At 41.5% G+C, this 21,627-nt stretch overlaps 1 protein-coding gene across 1 annotated transcript in view; it reads left to right on the forward strand.

The window, feature by feature from the left end:
- Window positions 1-178: 178 nt before the first annotated feature.
- LOC104505955 (tubulin polyglutamylase TTLL5-like) overlaps window positions 179-21,627 on the forward strand; it is a gene marked incomplete at both ends in the record, with an annotated part of 64,401 nt that continues 42,952 nt past the window's right edge. Inside the window, 5 exons of the mRNA XM_010146730.1 lie at window positions 179-312; window positions 924-1,037; window positions 1,426-1,836; window positions 2,193-2,374; window positions 18,393-18,547. Of these exons, the coding sequence (XP_010145032.1) occupies window positions 179-312; window positions 924-1,037; window positions 1,426-1,836; window positions 2,193-2,374; window positions 18,393-18,547 (996 nt within the window). The remainder of the gene's footprint in view (window positions 313-923; window positions 1,038-1,425; window positions 1,837-2,192; window positions 2,375-18,392; window positions 18,548-21,627) is intronic.

Raw genomic sequence — 21,627 nt, forward strand, 5'->3', positions numbered from 1 at the left:
TATTCCTTTCCTTCTGCTCTTACCCTGCAGAATTGAGTGAATCATTAGCTTGTCCAGCCTCACCTTTTTTCCCCACTCCCTTCTTCAGTCTCCTTATAATTTCTTGTCTTTGATTGTAACATGAATGCAGAAAAGCTTAGAATCCTCCCTTACCTCCTTTCTTCTCTCTCTATTGTAGTGAAAGTGACCTGGAGGAAGTGCTGACATTTTACACGCACAAAAACAAGACAGCAAGTGTCTTCCTAGGAACAAACTCCACAAGCACAAAACCCAGCAACACCAGTAACCGGTCAGAGAAACAGCCTCAAGGGGGTAAGTGTTGCAGTCGGTTCTGAGTTGATGTTGCCCAGACAAATCCAGTTTAACTTCAGTCTATGGAAAAAGAACAACCTCTCCAAATTGTTATTCAGGTTTCTTGAGGTTACATTTTTTTTTTTTTTCCCCCCCCTAACTGACTGTGTGAAAACTAGAGTAACCTCTCTCATGCCTTCTTTGCCTGAAGTGAAATGGGATTAATCTGGACTAGCATCTACAAGGAACTAGATATGGCTCATGACTGAAATGGGAATGTGCAAAAGCACTGAGATTTAAAATGAATAGAGAATCCCGAAATCAAAGTAAGGGATGAGAGAAATAAAGACCTGTTAAAATGTGCTGCCTATGGTGAGTGGACCCATGGGAGGGCAGAGTTTGTATATTCGAGCCAAATTAGATGTTCCACAGAAGGAAGTGTAGTGCCAGCCATACATATCCAGTAGTCCATGCTACTGTGTGTGACAGCACACCTGTGATCAGTAGTTGCATGGTCTGCAGTAAATATGAGCAAGAAAGTCCTTTGTAACAAGGTTTAAATTCTGCAGTCATGTTCTAATGATATCACAGTTTGCATTGTTCTACTTCTTAACTCCTTGATTTTGTTTTAGAGCATCCTGAGGTGGTGAAAAAAATAAAAGGTGATCAGCCCAAAAGTTCAGTTGTAGATCTGCCTGCAGAAGAAGCATTAAAAGGCTGTAAACCCAAAGAAGTTAAATCAACATGTAAGTGTTAAATCTTCATCAAGAAAATAAAAATAAGGCATATATTGGTTTTAATACTGTTTTAAACAAAGATTGGAACCTTTGGATTCAAACAGAGGGATGCAAATGCCCAATTTTGGGGAAGATTCTGCAGGTTTTTCTTTTAAACCCAAGAGAAGATACTGTAGAGAAAGCAGTGTGAAAGAGATAGCTGTGGGGGAAGATCTAGGGTATGGCAAGCTTTGAAAGAGGATCTTCACCCTCTAGAGCCTCTTCTTGTCTTTGCTGGTAGATGAGGTCATTTTGGCTTTAGTGTGTCTGAGGAGAGGCATTTTTGGTGTGTTGATATTATCCAAAGGACCTGAAAAGCAGCTTTTTCTCATGTAGTGTGCTCGTTATCTTTGTGTAGTTCCAGAAGGACCCACCTTCTCCTTAAATACTGAAGTGAAATTACCTCGGTGTGCCCCTCCTAGTGCTTCTTCCTCCATTTCTGGTGCCACATTCCGGAGGAGTACCAGTACCTGGATACCATCTCAGCCTGCAGCCTCTGAAAATCCACAGGTGCCTGGTCACCACCCATTGCCGGCTCCTCCAGTTGGTCCCAGGCTGAATCAGCCCCCGTCCCCACTACCCTCCTCGCAGAGCACAGCTCCTGACAGCTCTTCTGTCTTCACAAACCCAGTGTCCGGCGAGGCTTCCAGGCTTGCGGGGTTACACCGTTGTCATTCTGGTAGCTACACCATTGGCCCATTTTCATCTTTTCAGAGCGCTGCTCAGATCTATAGCCAAAGATTGTCCCGACCATCCTCTGCAAGAGTAGGTGAGTGTTCTGGGATGTGTAAAACCTGCTAGTTCTGTACAGAGATTGTGTAAGCTCTGTTTGGACTAGGTAGAAATTTTACATTTCCAGAATTATTATTTTTGTTGAACGGTGCTAAATTTTTCATGGAAAGGAGGAGTGCAGCAATCAGCCTGTGTTTGCCAAAGATGCCCTTTTCTTGAGCAGATGAACAAGGAATCATAGAATTGTTTAGGCTGGAAGAGCCTTTGAACTTGTTCAAGAAGGGCTGGGAAATGAAGTATTGTATATTTATGGTTGATTGTATTACTGATCTCTCATTTATCTTTAGTGATTTTTAATGTGTGATTTTAATGACCCGAGTGTTTGTTGGGTAGGTTTGTGCCATCGCAGTCCAAGCGGGCAGTGTATGGGCTCAGCCAGGATGCACAAAGATGCAGAAGATACTTCTTCCCAGAGCAAATGCTACAGCCCCAGCATGGTAGCAGCAGAACTCCAGCAGCTGGCAGAAAAGCAAACAGCCTGTCAGCTTTCCCACACCAGTCTCCTTACGCAGCAGGTATGTAAATAGTGAAGTTAGAGTCCCTGTGACAACAGAAAAGTCTGGCAGAGGCTTCAGTGTCAGTGCGAGGCTGGGCTGGGACACGCTGGAAGGAGTAAATCGCATGGAAATCGATTTCTGTCATATTGTTGTTTTGGAGTGTTTACAGGGACCAGAATTTCGATTTTCTGTGAGATGACAAGAATGTTGCTGAAGTCCCTTTGTAGATGAAAATGAGACTGGGCAGAGGATTGGAAAATATGTTATAAAAAACCTAATCCATGCTTGGTCTTGTTAAACAATAAAACTGAGTCTTCTCAGATTTGCTTCTCAGGATTGCTTCCTCATTCCTTTAGGGTGTCATCACAGTGCTGGGAATGAAAGTCTGCAGAATGGGTTCTGATGGAAGTTCTATATTCCAATAACATGGCAAGGACATAATGAAGTGCTTACCAGCATGGGATATCATAGTTCTTTTGCTAAACATGGTGCTATGGATCAAAATTACATTGGCTTCTGGTAGAATTCCGTTTAGTTTCATATTTTTTCTTGAGTTAGGTCCTAAATGGCTACACACGTAGTCATTTTTTTCTTTATCGTATGCTAGAGTTGTGTTCATCAGAGGTGTTCAAGTTGGACACTTCTCAGTTAATTAAGCTGCCAACTGGAGGTTCTCCAGAATAACCATTTTGCTTTGGAAGTTATTTTTGTCCCTCTTTACTTACTAGGGACAAACAGCTTAAATATCTTTGCTCTGATACTTTGATTTTGGATATATTGTTTTAACAGTGATGTTTTGCTAAGTTTTTTTGAGGCATGTTTAATAGTTGCAATAGCTGCTGCTATTTGCTTCTTTTTATTTTATTATTGTATGTTTGGATTTTGAGTATCTTGTTCGATGAGGCTTTGAGCAGCCTCGTCTAGTGGAAGGTGTCCCTGCCCATGGCAGGGGGGTTGGAACTCGATGGTCTTTAAGGTCCCTTCCAACCATAACCGTTCTATGGTTCTGTGACAATTGGCAATATGTCTTTTTCAAAAAGTGGGGTGCATTTATAACTCTAGGAAGCTGAGTAGATTTTTTGACCCTTCTACATTTAGTTCAGGGTTTTGATTCAGTCTGGACATTTTCAAAACTGACACAGACATTCTGGACTTTGCAAACAGGTGTTGAACTTTAAAGGATATTCAGAAAAACAAAGCACCTTCTGGCTGATGGACTCGGAGAATGCATGCACTGAATGTACCAGTGATGCTGAGGTCTGTCTGATCTGGCATCAGGCCAGACCCTGCTCAGAGGATTTGATCTTTCAGAGCCTGAAGTGGTATGGGGAACATCAGGAGAAGCTTGTTTGCTTCTTTAGTAATATGCAGAGCTGTCAGTCTGGTTCTCTCAATGTAATCAGAATTGAGCTTTTTAAGATAAACTTGGTCAGTAAAACTGTTCAAAAACTTTGGGAGTGAAACATTTTCATTCATGAAATGCTGATTTGTTGAAAGCTAAATATATGATGGAAACTGCCTCCTTGGATAAAAATCAGTAACCAAACAAATATTTGGTAAAAAATGAAGTGCATATATTTCATTTCAGTCTTGTCAGAAAAGAACTTTTAAAACCAAATGCATAGACTGTCTCCCTAAAACCACTCATTTCCCACTCGGCTCCGACTGCTGCGGTTTCTTAGGTCTGTCTAGAGAACCCAAGTTGCCAGTCGGTCAGTCATTATCGGTATACTCAAGTCTGAAAGTGTCTATGAAGTGCAGTGGTTGCCCTGGAAATGTGGTGGTGGTGGTACATGTGCCTGCATCACTTTTTGCTTCTGGGTTCTCCCAAGATGCTTTCCCGCAGAAGAAGTAGGAAATGTACAGAAGAACAAAGACGTCAGCTCCTAGCAGACAATGTAGGTTTTCCAACTGACTTTGATATATTTTGCATTCTGCTTATATAGTGTTTGTACAGGCTTTGCTTCTGTAGTGAACCATGGGGTGGGTAGTGTCGTAGTGGTCATTGTAAAAAGGGATCCCTGTGTAGAAAGGGATTCACAGCTCAATGAAAAACTTAGGGCTGGAGCTTATCTGACAAAGAATTTCCTTCCTGAGCCTGCATCCAGACAGTTCTAGACACCTGCTCTCCTCTGTGATTCTTCAGGCCGTGTTTTTGCAGTAATCCCTTTGGGGAGATGAAATCTGAAGCTTTCTTAGTATGATAATTTGGATGATTGAGTTGTGGACAGTTTTTCTTTTAAGGCAATCTGATTCTTCAGTGCTGAATTTATGGCACATAGTAATTTCTAAGCAGAGACTATTATTTTAATCATACCTGAAACAGTGATGGTTTGGAAGATTCAGATGTAACAGCAAGGCCCAAAGGAACTTAAGAAAAGCATATGGCTACTAGTTGTGGGGCTTTCTTTTTTCCTGGACAAATTCTACTCTTCTGTTATCTAGTCATTCTGATTTTTTTCTTTTTAATCCAGCCTGACTTTTTTAACCTGTCTTTCAACAAGGACCAAGGGTTTTAGTTCTGTGGGAAGACAAAGCTGCCATGACAATGAAGGGTGACAAGAGGTACCAGCATATGATAAAAGCATAATAGTATGGCAGTAGATGCCTGTACAGGCAAAACTGGAGAAGACAAGGAAGGGTTGGGCTCACTGTTGAGGGACCTGGAACCAGGACACCAGGCATTGAGCCATTAGGTATGGATGTGGATTTGAAGCAGGGGGATTGAATAAGTAAGAGAAGCGCAGGCATTACAGAGTAGGCTGGCGGCTTGGTAAGTGATTTGCAGAAGGGTAGATACCAGTGAAGCTATTTGAGAGCACTGTGTGGTTATAGATTTGGGCAGAAAAGGATTGGGTCTGAACCAGGAGAGAGGAAGATAAGGGCAGAAGAGATAGAGAAACGTGGGAGAGGATTTCATAAACAGCTGGAGAGAAATGAGAAGTCAAAGACCATTGGTATGCATTGAAAAGGGGGAAAGACTTGGGATGGGAGTGTCTGGGGACTCTGAGTTTTGAAACCTTGGTGGCTTTGGGGCAGGGGAAGTAAAGGATTGAAAGCTCAGAGGTTAGAGATAGGGTTGTGTGACGGTGATTTAGTTAGAGGGCACTACTTTCATGTGCATTTCTAGGCAGGAGACTGAATTGTTATTTTCCCTCTTTCCACTGCTCTGTTTAAGCCACTTGAAATATAATAGTGCTTTTAGGGTAAAAGCATTCTAAAATAAGCTGGCATGAAAACGACCTCTGGAAGAGAGCATCACTTACCTAAATAATAAAAATAGTACAATTGTTTAAAGCTGCTCCAGAAACTTGGAGTTAGTCTACCTTGTTGGAAAGTACCTGGCTGGATTGAAAGGGACTTGATATTTGGATTTGATTAGGTTTAATGGCAAGATTAGGACCACTGATTTGGAGGGAGTATGTGAAAGAGAGACTTTTGAAAATACTACTATTGCTGTGGACCATGTTTCTTTTCGAAGGCCAAGAACTCCTATGTGAGAGTTGAATGCCTTTGTCTGTGCCTTGGTTCCCTGTGTTGTGCCCAGCTGTTTGGGGGCGGGGGTACTCTGAATACATTACCTCTGTCCAAGTGCAGCTGGGAAGCTTGTTTTCCATTGCTGTTCTTGTGAGAATTGCTTCTGGTATCCGTGTACTGGCGTGGGTCTCCAGGGTTCCCAGGAATGTAGCCTCAACAGCTGTGCTTGGAATGATGTTGCCATTCTGGTTGGGAGTCCACCTCTGTCCCTCTCTGATCCCTGCTGTTCTTCACTGTTTCCTACCCATGTCCAAAGCACCCGTTTCATGTTTTCTCTCTTACACTCTTGTATTCTACACTCCCTATTAAAAGTTAATTTATTAAGCCATCTGACTGCTGAAATGACAATATTCAAAGGGAGACTATTAAGTGTAAGTATCTGATGAGCTTTGAACAAGATATTTGAAATCTGTTGTCTTAAGAAAACAAGATTTTTGTGATTACATCAGCTTTCATTCTTGTCAGTCCTCTCCATTCACTTCTGAAACACCAGATGGGAACTGCACAGTGACACTCATAAACTGAGCAGTTCTTACAGTATGGGAGGTGGAGATGGTAGGAAGGGTAAAGCCTCACTGATGTGCAGCTTCAGTCTCTTGTACACAGTTCTCACTCCTCACAGGCTGTCTCACAAAGTGTGTGAGAATGTTTTGCCTTTCATTAACTTGTATTTTTGAAAAATATTTTTCATTATGTTGTATAAAATTTCACCAGTGCATTCTCCTGCTTGCAACATGGAGAAAACAAGGGTGCCTTTACAGTGGTATACAACAGAAATATTGATCTAGAACCCACAAGGATCATTACTTCATCCTCTGCATCACTGTATGATGCCTTACTGCCCAGTTGCAGGAAGGAGATGGATGAATAGAGGGAGGACCAGTATTTTTCTGTCTTAGACTAGGAAGGGAGCAGCTGTTTCTCTACTGTCTTTAGTGGCAAGTGCAAGAAAGATGTTGCCTTAAGGACATGCTAGTGTGTGACAATCTCAAGTTAGGCTATGAAAGATAAATAGTCAGCATTACAAATTAATAAATACAGTGAAGCTGCTAGGGAGAATCTTTAAGATAGCTATTAACAACGAACGTTAGTTTTTACTTCTAAGGAATTTAATTCCATTTTATTTATGTAAAAACACAGATTTACAATGGTTTTGTGATTGCGTAACATCAGAATCAGCTTTATTATAAGATTTTATGACAAACAGTGAGAATTATGTACCTTTATCCATTAGAAGACTTTCAAACACTGCCTGTTTTTTGCAGTGCTTGCTATTTAACTACAGTACTCCACAGTATACAGAAATACCAAGGTGTTCCTCTAGTTAACTACCCAATACATTTGGGAGCAAGCAACACAGAGCTCTATGGAAAATGTTTGAGGCCCCAGCATTAACCTGGTAAGTTCATGGCTGAGTAGCATAATAAGAAGGTATCTGAGCTCAAAGGGTCATAAGAAAACAGGTAAGGAAGAGAGAGCTCCTGCCCAAATTCCCCAAGATTAGCCTTGAAGGTAGTATGTTCTCCCCCGTTTCATGAAAAACGTGAAGTGCGTACAAGTGCAAGGCCCATGCGAGTGTTTCAGTCGAGGGCTAAAATCGCATGGAGTTCAACATCACTCTTCTGTTTGGACTGCTGCCTCGCCAGTCAGAGCACGTATATTAATGAGCAGTGAACAGGCTTCTAATGTGGAACCAGCTGCAACACATGCTGCTGCTTGCTTGTAAGTTCAGGGGACATGGGGAGGAATGTTCTTGAAGCCATCATAGGTAGCAGACTTCTGATGTAGTTATTGGCAAGGGAGGCATGGAGATGCCATGGGAAATCAGATTTCTTTAAATATGCTATTGATAGATTAATTTATTAATTCAGTGGGGATATAGTCTAGGCATGTAGGAACAAATTTTGTATTATTTTTCACTATAGTAGAAACATACAAGATCCATTTTCTTTCCAGGCAATGAAGTTAAGTTCCCAGGATAAAAGAGAGGCAAAAAAATGCTTGGGAGATTTCTGTGGCTGGATGGTATACGTTTAGGAGCCCAACAGGGAAGTGGCAAAATTTCTAACGAAAGGTGTGGTCAGTGGTAAAGCTGATACCAAGGGTAGAAAGGCAACAAATGTGCTTCTCTGTAATAAGGACCCTAAAGTTACCTGTAAATTAAAGTCGAGAGTCTTGCTCCACTAGCAGATATGTATTAAAATGGAATTTTAATTCACCCAGATAAACATAATTCAGACAAAAAAAAAAAAAACCACCACCCACCTTAAAACACCCAACCCATGTCTTGATCCATTATAATTCTTTGAACTGAGAAAAACAGCATCTAGTGGAACTGGTTCTTGTTCAAGCTTTCAGAGAAGGTTTTGACAAGCTTTCAGCAAGGACTGTTAAGCAAGCTGGTTGTCTGTAGGGTGACAGGAAGGTTTTGCTATAGAGCGAAAACAGACAGAAAGCAAACAAAAGAATAGCTAGCCAGTTAGTTGTATAGCAGGTGGGTAACTGGAGACGCAGAATACGGAATACACACGATGGAGTGTAAAATTAAAGGTTTGAAAGGAGGAGGTTCATAGTGGCTGGCATATTATTATCGGAAGAATGAATATAAAAACAAGTTATTGCAGGGTAATATGGGGTGTGAATTTTACAGTAGATTAACTACTCTGTAGTGTTCATCCATGTGAACACATGCTTGTGCAGCTTATGTTTACTACCTCTTGTTACCTTTAGTATAATGTGGGCTTCAAGTGTCCAGATGTTCAAATATATGAAGTTATGTGTCTTCTATAAACTTGACCCTACCTCCTGGTGATTTGTCAGTACATCTGTATTCTTTTGTTGATTACTATGAGAAAAGCTAAGAGAAATTTAACTGCATTAACTGGGTAAGACAATGGCAGATGTAGTTCACAAATATCCGATTACATGACAAGCAATAATTAAAATAATAAGCTTTTAATTAATCATTTAGGGAAGAAAAAAAATGAGTGTTGTTCTGAAAGCTCAGTGGAGATACCTGTTCTAAGTCAAGCAATAAAGGCAACAAACAAAAATTATTAGCATGTTTAAAGAACAAGACAGGAAGTGGTGTGTAATTATGTAAGCACTAATTACATGCTCTCCCTTGAAAGACTGTTTTCCGTTTTGGTTGCCATTCCTAAAGTGAATTCAAGAAAAATAGCTGAGATTCACAGGTGAGTGACTACAACAATTTATTGCAAAATGCCTTTTTAATGGGGAAGTTAAATCATTAAGTTGGTTTATTGAGGAGATATGTATGAAGGAATTATACTGAGCAAGGTAAATAAAGTTGATTTCACTAATGTTTCTCATAATAAGAAGGGGATACTCAGTTTAGTAGGAAGACATCAGAATAGAAACTGATAACAGAAGTGAGTAGTTGTCACAGAATATACTTACCTTCTGAAACTTCCTGCAACAAGATGCCATTCAGGCAGAAAGCTTAACATGTCATGGTTACCTCAGACAGAATACTGAGCATTTGCAAATAATAGATCCCTAGGTTTTAACATACAGAAATAACAAATGAGTTTTCCTCATCAATAACGTGTTTCAGTTAGATGCATGGAAACTAAAATGTCTTTGTCTTCTGAAATGCATCAGGCAGGATGGAGAGTTTGCTGGGCCATTGCTCTGAACTGACCTTTTGTCTTTCATACTGAGGAACGTGTGCTATGCTGCTGCTTCCATATTTATGACTTTCTTTGCTACGTTGCTTTACTGTAGTCAAGCTAAATATTTCCTTTATGATAAGTGGGTTACTGAGACACTTATGAGGAAATCAGTATTGAAAATTAGCCGTTTCCCTAGTTGTCATGCGATTGACTGCTAATTATTTTTACAGAGTGATGGTGTTCCTGTCAGTATGTGTAGTGTAGTGGTTCACCTGCAGTGTTGTCAGTGTGTTAATGATACTCAACTCCATTTTTCATTTGTCCTGAAATTTTCTTGTTCAGTTTGCCCATTGCCCGGCACGAGCCCAGGTTAGCATCAATACTACTAGAGAATCAAGGCAGATACATCGATGGTGAGCGGCCTTTCCTGATGGATACATGGATGAAAGCTGTGACCAAAATAATCCACATTTCCCTCTGCTGTGTTCCTTACCAGGCATTAATCACAAAGTCTTTATTTCACGGTGCTTAGCATAAAATATTTCTGTGTGCTTGTATAGCAGAACTTTCTGTGGGGAGGACATTAAAATGCACAGCATGCGTGTAGATCCAGAGCCAGGTGGCTGGCTCCTGGAGATGTGTGTGTTTTTCCTTTGTGAACAGCATGCTACTTCTCTGAAATATGCTCTAAGGTAAAAAGAAGGTTCACTTGTGCAATGCTGGATCTATCTGTGTGAGGTCCCTATCACTGGCTGGTGGGGGGGCTGCAGTTGATATCTACCAGGCTGTAGCACTTTGTAGTTATTAGTGCTGGTGACTGAAGAATGTGTTGAATTGGCCAGCTTCACCAGGAGGAGGAGGAGGAGGAGAGAAAGCCTGGTGGGAGCTCTGCCCCTCTCTGTGCGGGAGAGTGTGAGATTTCAGGACCCAGCTATCATTAGGAATAGCTCCAATTCTTCTAGCCAGGGAGTTTAATCACAGGGATAACATCAGACCACCCAGGCAAGGGCTGTACCGAGCTGCCTCCATCTCTGCTATGCAGGCAGTCAGTGCCCAAGATCCAGCAGCCAGGATTGCTGCAAATGTGCAGAGAGATCCGTAGGAGGATGGGCACTTCTCTCGTTTCACATTTTTCATTTGGACAGAAGGTGGAAATCAGCAAGAAGACAGGGGAGAAGGAGTGAGGTAGAATTGGAATGAGCACTTTACAGTGCCCCAGGGTGACCACAGGACCCCCAAAATAGCGAGCTTCAGCTTAACATCAGCTACAACAATATTTGAACCCACACCACTCCTCGGTTACCCAGTGTGGTACCCTGGCCTGCCTTGTCCTCAGCAGTGGAAAAATGCCACAAAGCAAACTGCCAGTGTGCCAAGACACACTGTCCAGGTCCCAGTGGACATCAGCTTTCGGTTCTAGGCCCAAGCTGTGGAACATGGATTGCAAAAAAGACCAAGAACTAGGTGCAGCAAATTTGGTGGGGGTGTTTGCCCCATCAAAGGGGTGTTTTTTTCAGTGTTAGTTCCTTGCTTTGATTCAATCCACTTTATCTGAATCTTAATCAGATTTATTTTCCTTATTTAACCATTTGGTTGGCTTTTACCTTTCATGGAGAGGAAGGGAAGTGTAAAGGAAAAAGACATCTCTGTAACCAGGAAGAGGAGTGAGAAGCCATGAGATGAAGTCTGAGGGCTATTTTCTTTCCTTTTTCACACAGCTCTTCGCTGCCTCCACATCCCCAGGCTGTTCACACAGGAGCTGGAATTACTTTTAATACTACTGATTTGTAGCAGCAGCAGCAATATAACTGGTCTCAGCAGAGGTTGTAGGAAGTGAAAATGTCAATGTAGTTTCTGCAGTCTTTGAATTGAACCCCTTCTGCTCTGAGGCTCCAAAGGGAATAGGAGCAGAGGCTTTTGTTACGATGCAGCATCTCTAGATCTACAGAGAGTCCTCAAAAGGGCCAGGCTGAGCAGCTAGGACTCGCGTTATGGCAAAGATTACACCCTGACTGTCAAACATTTGGCAGGACTGTGACTTATCACAATCACTCCCACTGGGAAGTTTAGAGGCAGAGGGTGTCTAAGTGAAAGCCTGACTTTATCAGGAGGAGAAAGAGGGGAGTTTAGCCATCGACAGCAGCAGCTTGGTTTTGATTTTTTTTCTTCATTGTTAAATGGATGCATACACTGGAGACACTACAAAGGAATTTGCAAGTTTGTCAGGTTTCCCAGGAATGTCTCTGGCAGGTCTTTGCATGGAACATTTTCTGGAGACTGGAACACTTGCGCTCTGTATGCATATGTATATCCTGTAAGCTGGTAAGCTCCGCAAGCAGAGAAGGAATGTCACAGGCCTTTGGCCAGATCAGCCTTGGTACACACACAGATTTCACACTTCCCAGCCTGTTAGCCCTAGTTCTTCCCTTCTTCTGGCTGGCTGCTCCTGCAAATTCAAATATGTACATAAAATGAAGGTGTTTTAGTGTGACATGTGGTCAGCAAGCTGGCCTGGGTCACAAAAAGGTGGCCTCAGAAATACCTGTTTGTATTACATGGTTTCCTCAAGGAATCTGTAGTAGGGCTATTTTGTGCCACTATTCAGACAGTGAAAGTGTGTGAGAGATTTGTGGTTTGGGGTTTCCTTTGCCTCTTAAGGAAAGAGGCAGGTGATGTTTCCCACAGTGGGATGGCCTGTTGGATTGCACTATCTCAATGTGTTAAGGAAGGCCAGGCAGATGGGCTGTTTCCAATAGTCCTGGAAGACCTAGGTTCTCTGTTAGAGCAAGTCATGCTAGCCTGCCCTAGACCACAGATGTACGTGGGATCTCTGTGGTTAAGCCAAGAAAATGCAACATGAATATGTTGTTGCAGCATTTGGTCACAGTCATCTCTGAAGGCTGAAAGAAGGAAAATATAACTGGAAGAATGCAGAAAATATTTTTTTTAATGGCAAGTTGTTAGCTCGTCCCCTCTGTTCCTGGGAATATAAATATTTCACTGATCTCAAAAGCCTCAGGGGTATGTGTGTTTGAGGAAGGCTTGGCAGGTGAAAATGCAGTGACTACAGAAGCCAGGTAATGGAAGAAAAGAAACATTTTTTTTACAAGCTCTTGGATAAAGATTGCATTGCTGGATGGATGGGAAGTAATAAAACAGAAAATTAGGGATTGACTTGCAGGGTCTTGAAGGAGTCACCCTAAGCACACAGGAAAAAATAGATCAGAAGTCAAAGGAGAAGATATTACAAATGATGAGTCATTTTGCACATTTTCAGTTTTCTAGTGGAATGCTTCCTTCCTTGAGTTTGTGATATAGTGTCATCTTGTCCTGTCTGAGGCATCAAAACCTAAAGGTCCTGCTCTGGTCGTAAGGTAGAGGAGCAGTGATCTTATGTATGTCTTACCATGATTCCTGAGCAATCTTTCATTAAAGGAAAGATTTCTCAGTGAACTGTTGATGTTCATATATACCTTTGAAACTTGTTGTTAGGGTACATTATGCTGAAAACTTTTGTGGTGTTAGGGCTCCTCCTGTTTCAGACTGAATTTTTTTATCATATAGTAGGGTTTTTTGGAAGAGACAATAAAGTAGGCCTACGATGATTGCGTTCTTTTGGCATATCTTAGTCTTGTCTTTTGAAATACAGCTCAAACTCTGGATCCCTTTTCCTCGTCACCAGTCAGAAAGATCCAAATGGAAATGTAAGATGTGTGAACTGGAGAGGTTGTAAGTGTGGCTCCAAGTAAGAGAAATGGTCTTTAGACTTTGTAGACCTCCAGTCCCCAGTACTTTATAGGCAAGAGGATATACTGGCCTCTGGTAAAAAAACTACTGAAACTGCCTGATGGGGAGTGTGAAGTGAGCATTTTTTGTAGTGCGTTGCTTGCTCAGTCTCATAACACACTGACCAGTGAAACTCAGGATCTGCTCTTCAGGATGTTGGTAATGAAAATTTAAGTCACTTTTCCACTCTCTGCCAAAAGGGGCAGAGCAACAGTTTCTAGTGATGATGTGTCCCTGTTCACCCTGTTTGACTCCTGCAAATTAGCAAGAGAAACACTCAGGCTTTTAGGAGGCTTTTCCTGAATCTGTGGAGGCTGATCTGCAGCATTGATTGTAATTTTTTTAAATGTTTAAAAAAATTTTTGGCCATTGTTAACATTTGCTGCTTTAGCTTATTTGAAACATCAGACAAGATCAAAATGAAAATACTTTATTATAGAAAAAAAGTTCTTGAATATGATAATAGTAAATTATTGAGAGAATAGTATAATGCAGATCAGAAGTGTGAAAGATATTAGGTTCCTCTTTTGACTCTTGCTTGTGATTTCTTAGAAGTGCTATACAATGGGTCTTTGTCTGTAGGGTGCTATTCATTAGAAACAAATTCTAGCCTGGAATTTTCTTTTTTCCTATCCGTATTTGGAGATTTCATATTTCCTATTTTCCTAAATTATGAACAGATTAACAAAACCAAACCCCTCTACTCTTACACCTAGCATTTTCAGGTATCATTCTGTGTTGTGGCCTTGCTTTGAATATTAAATTTATTCAGAAATAAATTTCTCTGAATAAAGCAGCACTGTAAAGACCAATTCTTTTAAGCTTATGTGTCTCTGCTGTCAAGAAGGCAAGTGTATTGCAGTCATAAAATTACCTTGTAATGCTCAAAATTTAAAAAAAAAAAAATTTTTTTTTGAAATTATGCAGTAATTTGTGTTTTGGCTTATTAGCATTGTATCAAACTAAGTATAACAGTACATATATGTACTGTATTTAGCAATATGGCTGGGACAACCCACATGTTCTTCCCTCCCCTATTTCCTAATGTTAGGTAATAGAAGTACATCACGCTGGCTCTCCTTCTTCCATAAGAGCCTTTTGGGATTTACTATTCCATTGTGTTCTTCACTCAGCATGTTCTTTTCAGCTTGTGACCTTTTTGTTATACCCAGCAGTATAAAAATCGTGGCAAAACTTTATAAATCATCCTATCACAAGAAATATTAGCTCTGTATTATCTTGCCTTTTGCTGACTCCAAAGAGAATGTATTGATGGGAGGGGAGATATTTGAAAATAGGGATGCTTGAAGCATGCAGTGCAGCACACACAGGTCTCTTGCCATACTGTCAGTGTCACAAAAAATATTCTGAAGTCCCTCAGTGCTAGTGAAAAACAGGAATCTTACCTAGTAGGAGAGTTTGAACCCATCTTGATACAACTCAATGTGAAAAATTGAGTTGTATCAAGTTGTATCAAATTGAGTCTTTATTCTTGTAGATCCATACCAATAACCACCTTCTCTGTTGAGCCCCACTAGTCTGCCTTTCTTGGGTTTGGGTTTTTTTTTGGGGTGGGTTTGTATTTGTTTTGGTTTTCCTCTACCACAATTTCTGAAGCTACAAGCTGTTCTTCATGGAGATTTCAGTATCTGCTTTGGTCCAGATGCTACACTTGATCTTCTTTTAAGCCAAAATAACAATTGATCTGCTGCTATGGAGGAGTGTTTGCCTCCATAAAGAGATGAGTACAGTTTCCCTGGGTGCATGGGAGGGCTAGTGACTGTAAAATGATACCGCTGTGCTGTGCACAGATGTGTTGGGGTTCCACCAGCAATCCACCCAGGCAACATCCCAGCAAGCTACTTAGAGCAGCTGAAATGTCTCAGCGTGTGACACAGCAACCAGCGGTAACTCCCAACGGGGTGGGCTGGCTGCAGCTGATCCTTACACTCTTGTTCTCTCCCTCATTCCGAATCCTGTGCCTGCGTTTAATCCTGCTGTAGTTTAAACACCTGTCTATCTGGAATGTCTGAAATGGCCCTACTACCCATGCCAGGCTATTGGCTCACCTGCTTTGCTTAGAAAGACAGTTTTCAAATAAACACTGATACAGTATTAGAGACGAAAGCGTATCTCACTCATCGAGCAGGAGTGAGGTGGTAATTCATCAGACTAAATGGTTCTTGGTACTTGAGGAGGAGAGAAAATTGAATAAAATCATCTTCACACAGTGGATGTGTTAGCAAAGTTGTAATCACTGTTGCTGACAAGCTAAGAATTGTATATATCCTGTTTCATTTACCATGTTGGCCTCTCTGTTTGCCTCATTGGCCTTTCTTGCTTCTTTTCAGACAATAAACTATTTGTGGCTAGAAACTGTCATTGTTAGGTGTTTGTATAGTGCCTGGCACAATCAGAACTGAACTGAGTTCGAAGCTTTCTGTTATTGCAATGAAAATGCTTTCAAATTTTAATGAAATTCTACAGAAGACAAAAGCGTTTAAGGGTGAGGTAGGAGCACCAAAATGACACCTAATGCTGTTTTCCATGGGTAGTGCTGCCCATGACTAAGCTTGCCTGGTGCCTCACTCTAAGATCTTGTTCTAAGTTGCTTGTAATATTCTGAAACTTCATCCATTTGGACTCATGTTTTCTGTGCTTAATGTTCAGTTTTCAGGGCACTTCAGGCAAGGTGAAGTGTTCCAGCCAAAACCAAGGCTGGATAAAAAAAAACTCTGCATTTTAATATCTAGAGAACTTGTAAATCTCTGCATTTCCCATGCTTTGGAATAGCAGTTTGGAATTTAAAATTTTGTCCAAGCTTGATTGCACAGGAGCTATCTGAAAAGCTGCAGGTGGAATAAACTCAGCAGGACCTGCTAAGGCTTGTCAGGTTCCTGGAGGTTCCCTCCGCGCTGAGGATGCTAAACTGAATTTCTCTGTATTTACACTTCGACAGTACTGATGCTTAAGAGCCCATTCTCCTGTGTTCTCAGTGACCTGGTTTGTGCTGGGTGCCTGTCTGACTTGAATGCAGCATGAGTGGGAATCCTGCCAAGGTGTGGAGAACAGCTAGGACAAAGAGGTTGTGAAATTTAGACCTGGACATAATTAGGGAGAGGTCACTGAGAACCGTTTGGGTGAAAGGACAGCAATGGAAGGAATTGCAATGTGGTAAATGTGGTCTGATGAGGAGCCCACGTTCTGGGACTGGGTGAACAAAGGAGTTGGCAAATGAGCAGGCTGGGGAGTGGAATAAAACCAGAACCACTTGGATACAGGACGTGAGCAACTGGAAGAGGAACTAAGAACAAAAGCATGGGAAGACAGATGAAAAAGCTACTCCCATGGAAAGTTCCAGGCCTGGAACTGTGTGGCTCAGGGGCCAGAAGTAATGGAGAGGCCAGTGGTTGGAAGTCTATAAGAATGAAACTGGAGTGAGCAGGGTAAGGAGAATGACACCTGAAATGTGGAAGGTGGGATGGACTGGGTGAGAATAATGACACACAGACAAAGGAGCAAGAACAGGAAGGGACAGAGCTGAGAAGGGATGAGACGGAAGCGGTTGCTTTTGGAGAAGTGGGCAGAAGCCGAGTGTGTAACCACTGTAATTTAATCCTTTCCAGAACTTGCAGTAGGAGTTAAGATTTCTGAATTTACAAAATGCTTAGATGTCTTGTACTACAAAACGGCAGGAGGAGTGGCAACCTGCTGCGTTGCCAGTTGCAGTGTTGGTTCATGTTCGGTCAGGGGTTATGAAGTCTGCAGTCCTGCACGAGCCTATTGTAGGTGTGAGTGTTGTGTATTGCAATGGAGCTGGCACGTACTTGTTTGAGTAACTGCGCACAAACTCTGGTCAAAGAGCATTGTTAAGATCTCAAAGCTGGGAATTCACAAGCTATGCTTAAGTCACACTTAAGTGACTTCAAAAGCATTACCTTTGATATCTGGAGCAGATGCAAGGCTAGCTGTTAGACTTTTTGGTTTGTCCCCTGTGTCTCATTGGCTATACATCTTCCAGTTGCCACAGAAGCGAGCAGGGGCAATGCAGATAATTCTTGTTTGCCATCTGACCTTAATCTTGGTGCAGAACCAGGTCTGTTCTGTGTTTCTAAAAAGCAGCATGTGATCATGTAATTAAAAGCAGTCATAAACTTAATTCTGGCAGTGCCTGAGTTGGAATCTTAGCTTTGGAACCTTTGGAGTGTTTTGTAGCCTTCATAAAATGTTGTTGGTTTGGGGTGGTTTTTCTTTTTTTCCAAATATAAACTAGTACAGTGCTGTAGTAGATACTATTCTGTTACATTAGACCCTCTTCAATAAACCAACAGTTAGTGACTGCTTGCAGAGTTTTTGCTCTTTCAAGAAGATAAGCAGTGCAAGAGGATGCTCAGGGAAAGAAACAATGGAATAAATTTTATGTGCTTAAAAAGACGTAGATCATTTCTCTAGAGCTTGATATAACAAACATACACCTAACACTATTTTACACTATCATTAACTAGTGTATTTACTTGTCTGAACAGTTTGGAAGTGATTGGGTGAGAAGTTTTTAATGTGTGGTAGAATTTGGTTTAGAATTTTATATCTGAGGTGGGTACGCTGTTGGGGTGTATCTGTACATGTGTACAGAGAGGGGGTAGAGAGAGGACAGGAGGACAGATGCATATGGCTAGCGTAGTGACACGGCTTATGATGACTAGGCAGACACTCTGGTCTCTGCTCAGTGTAATATGAGCTTCTACCTTTTGACGAGTGCATGTAGAGTAATTTTTCACATGACAGGGACTTGCTGTTGCTTTATTACTTCGGGATTTTTGTCCTTTTCCTCCTTTGTTCTGCGAATGGAAGGGTTGTAGTTTTAATGCTGGTACTTCAATTCATGTCAAGCATGGCGGCTGTTGGTGTCATCTCTCCCGCTGCTTTATGCAATTAGCACAGTTTTTCTGCATCTGTAGGCTTCCCTTCTCTACCAGTCTCACTTCCCTCAGTACTAACTCTATCCTGTTTACCTAGTGGCACCCTTTGCTCTTTTCTTGGCTTTTAATTATATCTAATGTCTTTTTTTTTTCCTCTAGTTAAGAAACATGAACTTGGCCAGTGGAACTATAAGCAAGGAGAATGCAGCCACCTCACAGAGTTACCGGTCACCACTCAACAGAAGAGGGTCATTGTGGGCTGCTCGGTCAGACACTCATATGGTTGACAAAAGATCTGTCTCTTCAGCAGTCAGGTAAGTTAAAATTGCTGCTGCAGCTTTTTCAAGAGGAATGCGATGCACTCAGGAGCTCGTTCATAACTTGTGTTTGGCTTCTTGCTTAGCAGATAACATCTAAGGGCCTAGTGCTGGTTCTTCTCAGAACTATCCTTGAAACTAGGCCTATGAAAATAGAGCTATGTTCCCAGAGCTGGCAGGTTCATGGTGAAATGAGGGCATGGATGAACATGTGGAATGAAAGGGAAATGTCTGTTTCTCTTTGATGGTTTCTCATCACTGCAGCTGTAAGTTTAGGTTTGCTGGTGTTGAGACGTGCAGAATGCAAACTCATACCTGATACTGCAAAAGTCTCCACTGAGGCCTCATCTTCATGCTTTTTCCTTGAATATCAAGTTCTGATTGTTCAGAGAGCAGCGTCTTTTAGTGTTCATAAAAGTTTCGTTTTCATATGGCTTCTTTATGCTTTTTAATTTTGGACATTGGAATTTTTATTTATGGCTGATGTACTCATGGAACTCAGGGCAGAGGACACTGATTCTGCAGTAAAACCATTCTTCCTGTGATTGAAAGAGCAGCATGATTTACCTCAAGGGTTCTGAGTCTTGGAAGCTAGAAGCAAGGCGAGCTTGCTGCAATAGACTAGGCTGAATACAGGCCCAGAACTGCTGGAGATTTGAGCTCTTCCTTTGCCACTTTGGTAAATATTATTTATTCTTTTGCCTAAGCCTTCATTTTTGTCTGTTAAAATAGAATGAGGCAGAGCTTCTCCAACACATGCGTTTAGGACTGGAAAGCACCCTATACTAATTCTTGTCATTGGTGCCTGAATGCTACTGGAAAAGGGAAGGAGATGAGAGGCAGATACACAATGCAGAAGACATTTGACCCGGGTGGTCATCCTTTCCCAAATGGGTCCTTCAATAGGAGGGTTGGAATGGGATTTGGAAAGCTCAAGTAAAATTGTTCTTATTTCATCAGTCACTGCTTTTCATCCTGCCTAAAGAAGAGGAATGTGAGAAATGAATTCCTGGCCTGTTTCTGTTCCAGCACAATGTTTGCCTCTGGGGTTTAAAATTATTGAGAGAGGTGGTGGTGATTCTGCTCTTGGAGTCCAGCCAGGCGAGCTATTACCTAATCCAAATAAAGAACCTATCCGACAGGTGCAAACTGCCTTCCCCTCCTACATAGCTTGAGAGAGCAGCAGAGTGCAGGCTGTCCTTCCTCAGCTCTGCTTGGACTCGGACGTAGCTGGAAAAGGATTACTCATGGTCAGAATCTTCAGTTGCAGAGCTTTGCGGTAGTCACTGTAATTACCAAGTTGCTCTGAAACCATTTCAGTTCTGTGTTACCTGTAGATCTGAAAACCCACCATTTAATGCTCAGGACTCCACTCTGAATGACTTCCAGGGCTGTGCCTCATGTAGCATTGTATGCATAGTTTAATGTCTTTAGAAATTGTGATTGATTTTATACAGCAATACAAAAGTGCTTCAGAATTGCCTGGCCACAGCTGGTGTAAGATTCCATCTTCAAACCTTGTATGAAGCATTTGGTCTTTCAGTACTTCAGTTGCTCTGGTTTTATCCTCAGAGCGAGACAGAAAGATGTCTTAAGACCATTTATTAAGTTACTTTATCTTCATATCTGCTTATATCAAAGGCCAGAGTACTGGGAGTTAAGAGTTTTATGTAAATGTGGAAATGAAAAAAAGGGATTCTTGAGGCAGTGCTGGATTACTTGGGCTGTGAACATTTATTTAATGAGAGCATTGCAAAAGGAATATCAAGGTGACGGTATATGCAGATGGCTATCTTGTATTGTAAATGCCTTTTTTGCTATTTGATCTCTTACACTGGAGCAAGCAGTTCATAGAGGGTTATCTGATGGGTGTCAGCCTGTGCTCAGTGCCGGATCACTGTTTGAAGAAAAGCTTCCTGTTTTGTTCCATTAAGGTTCTGGACTATCAGTTGTAGAATTCGGCAAGGATGGAAATATTTTGTAAATGGGTCTCTTATCTGGCTTGCACTTGGCTCCAGTTCAAACATCTGCCTCTGAAATTCAGTCCTTAGAGTTTTTGTATGGCTCTGTGGTAAATCTAAACCATTTTAGTGCTGCTGAGGTTTGTTTGAAAATTTTGTTTTGATGCTTGCAAACCATAGGATTCAGGCTATTCTTACTGACAGATCTTCCTCCTCTTTAATTCCCACTCTCCCAGTACTGACTTATCTAAATGTATCTCAAAAGAAGTTCTCCTTTTGTTGAATTCTTTTGGCTGTATGAGATGAGGTGCCGAACAAGTAGTCTGCTCACCAAAAAACAAAGGAGATCTTGAGTTTGTAATAGAGACAGAGAACAGTTCTAGGTATGTTGAAATGTTATTTTATAAATCTACACTGCTCTGCTTTTTGACTTTTTGGGTTTTTTGGGGGCACTTTCTATAAGCATTGGTGCTATTCCTACTCAAATGATGGTTTAGGCTTTCCGCGTGCTCAAGACTAAAAAGTCTGCACAAGAGGGCTACACATGAGGAGAGGTGTTCCAAGTTGTACACGGGCTTACTTCTGTAACGTGGCTGTCAGCCTCTGCCACCTTTGCTGCAGCACTGCCTTTGTTGCCCTCTGTAGCTTACTGAGGCTACAACAAATCTCCTCTCTCCTTTAACCCTAGTCCTGCCTCAGTGCCCTATTTCAGTTCTCAGCTTCTCACTCTGTCCATCAGGCAGGATTGTCACCCATTCACATTCTGCAGTAAAGCCACCAAACATGGTTACATGTTTTGTAGTAGAATTGTTTAAGACTCCCATGAATAATTTTTATCACAACTTTAGTAATGTGGTCTAAGGATGACAAATATGAAAGTGATTCCTTGTTATCCGGTGAAACTACTTTCCAGTCACTGAAGCCAGGACCTTACTAGAACTGCTGTCTCTGGAAAGCATTCTCAGTTGCATAATAAAGGTAAAAAATCAAGTGTTCTGTTGATTCAGAACCTAAACTAACTTTCAAGTACCTGTTCACAAATCATCACAGAATGGTTTGGGTTGGAAGGGACCTTAAAGACCATCTAGTTCCAACCCCCCTGCCATGGGCAGCGAC

The sequence above is a fragment of the Eurypyga helias genome, unplaced genomic scaffold (assembly GCF_000690775.1).
Source record: "Eurypyga helias isolate BGI_N326 unplaced genomic scaffold, ASM69077v1 scaffold12952, whole genome shotgun sequence".
NCBI classification, from domain to species: domain Eukaryota; kingdom Metazoa; phylum Chordata; class Aves; order Eurypygiformes; family Eurypygidae; genus Eurypyga; species Eurypyga helias.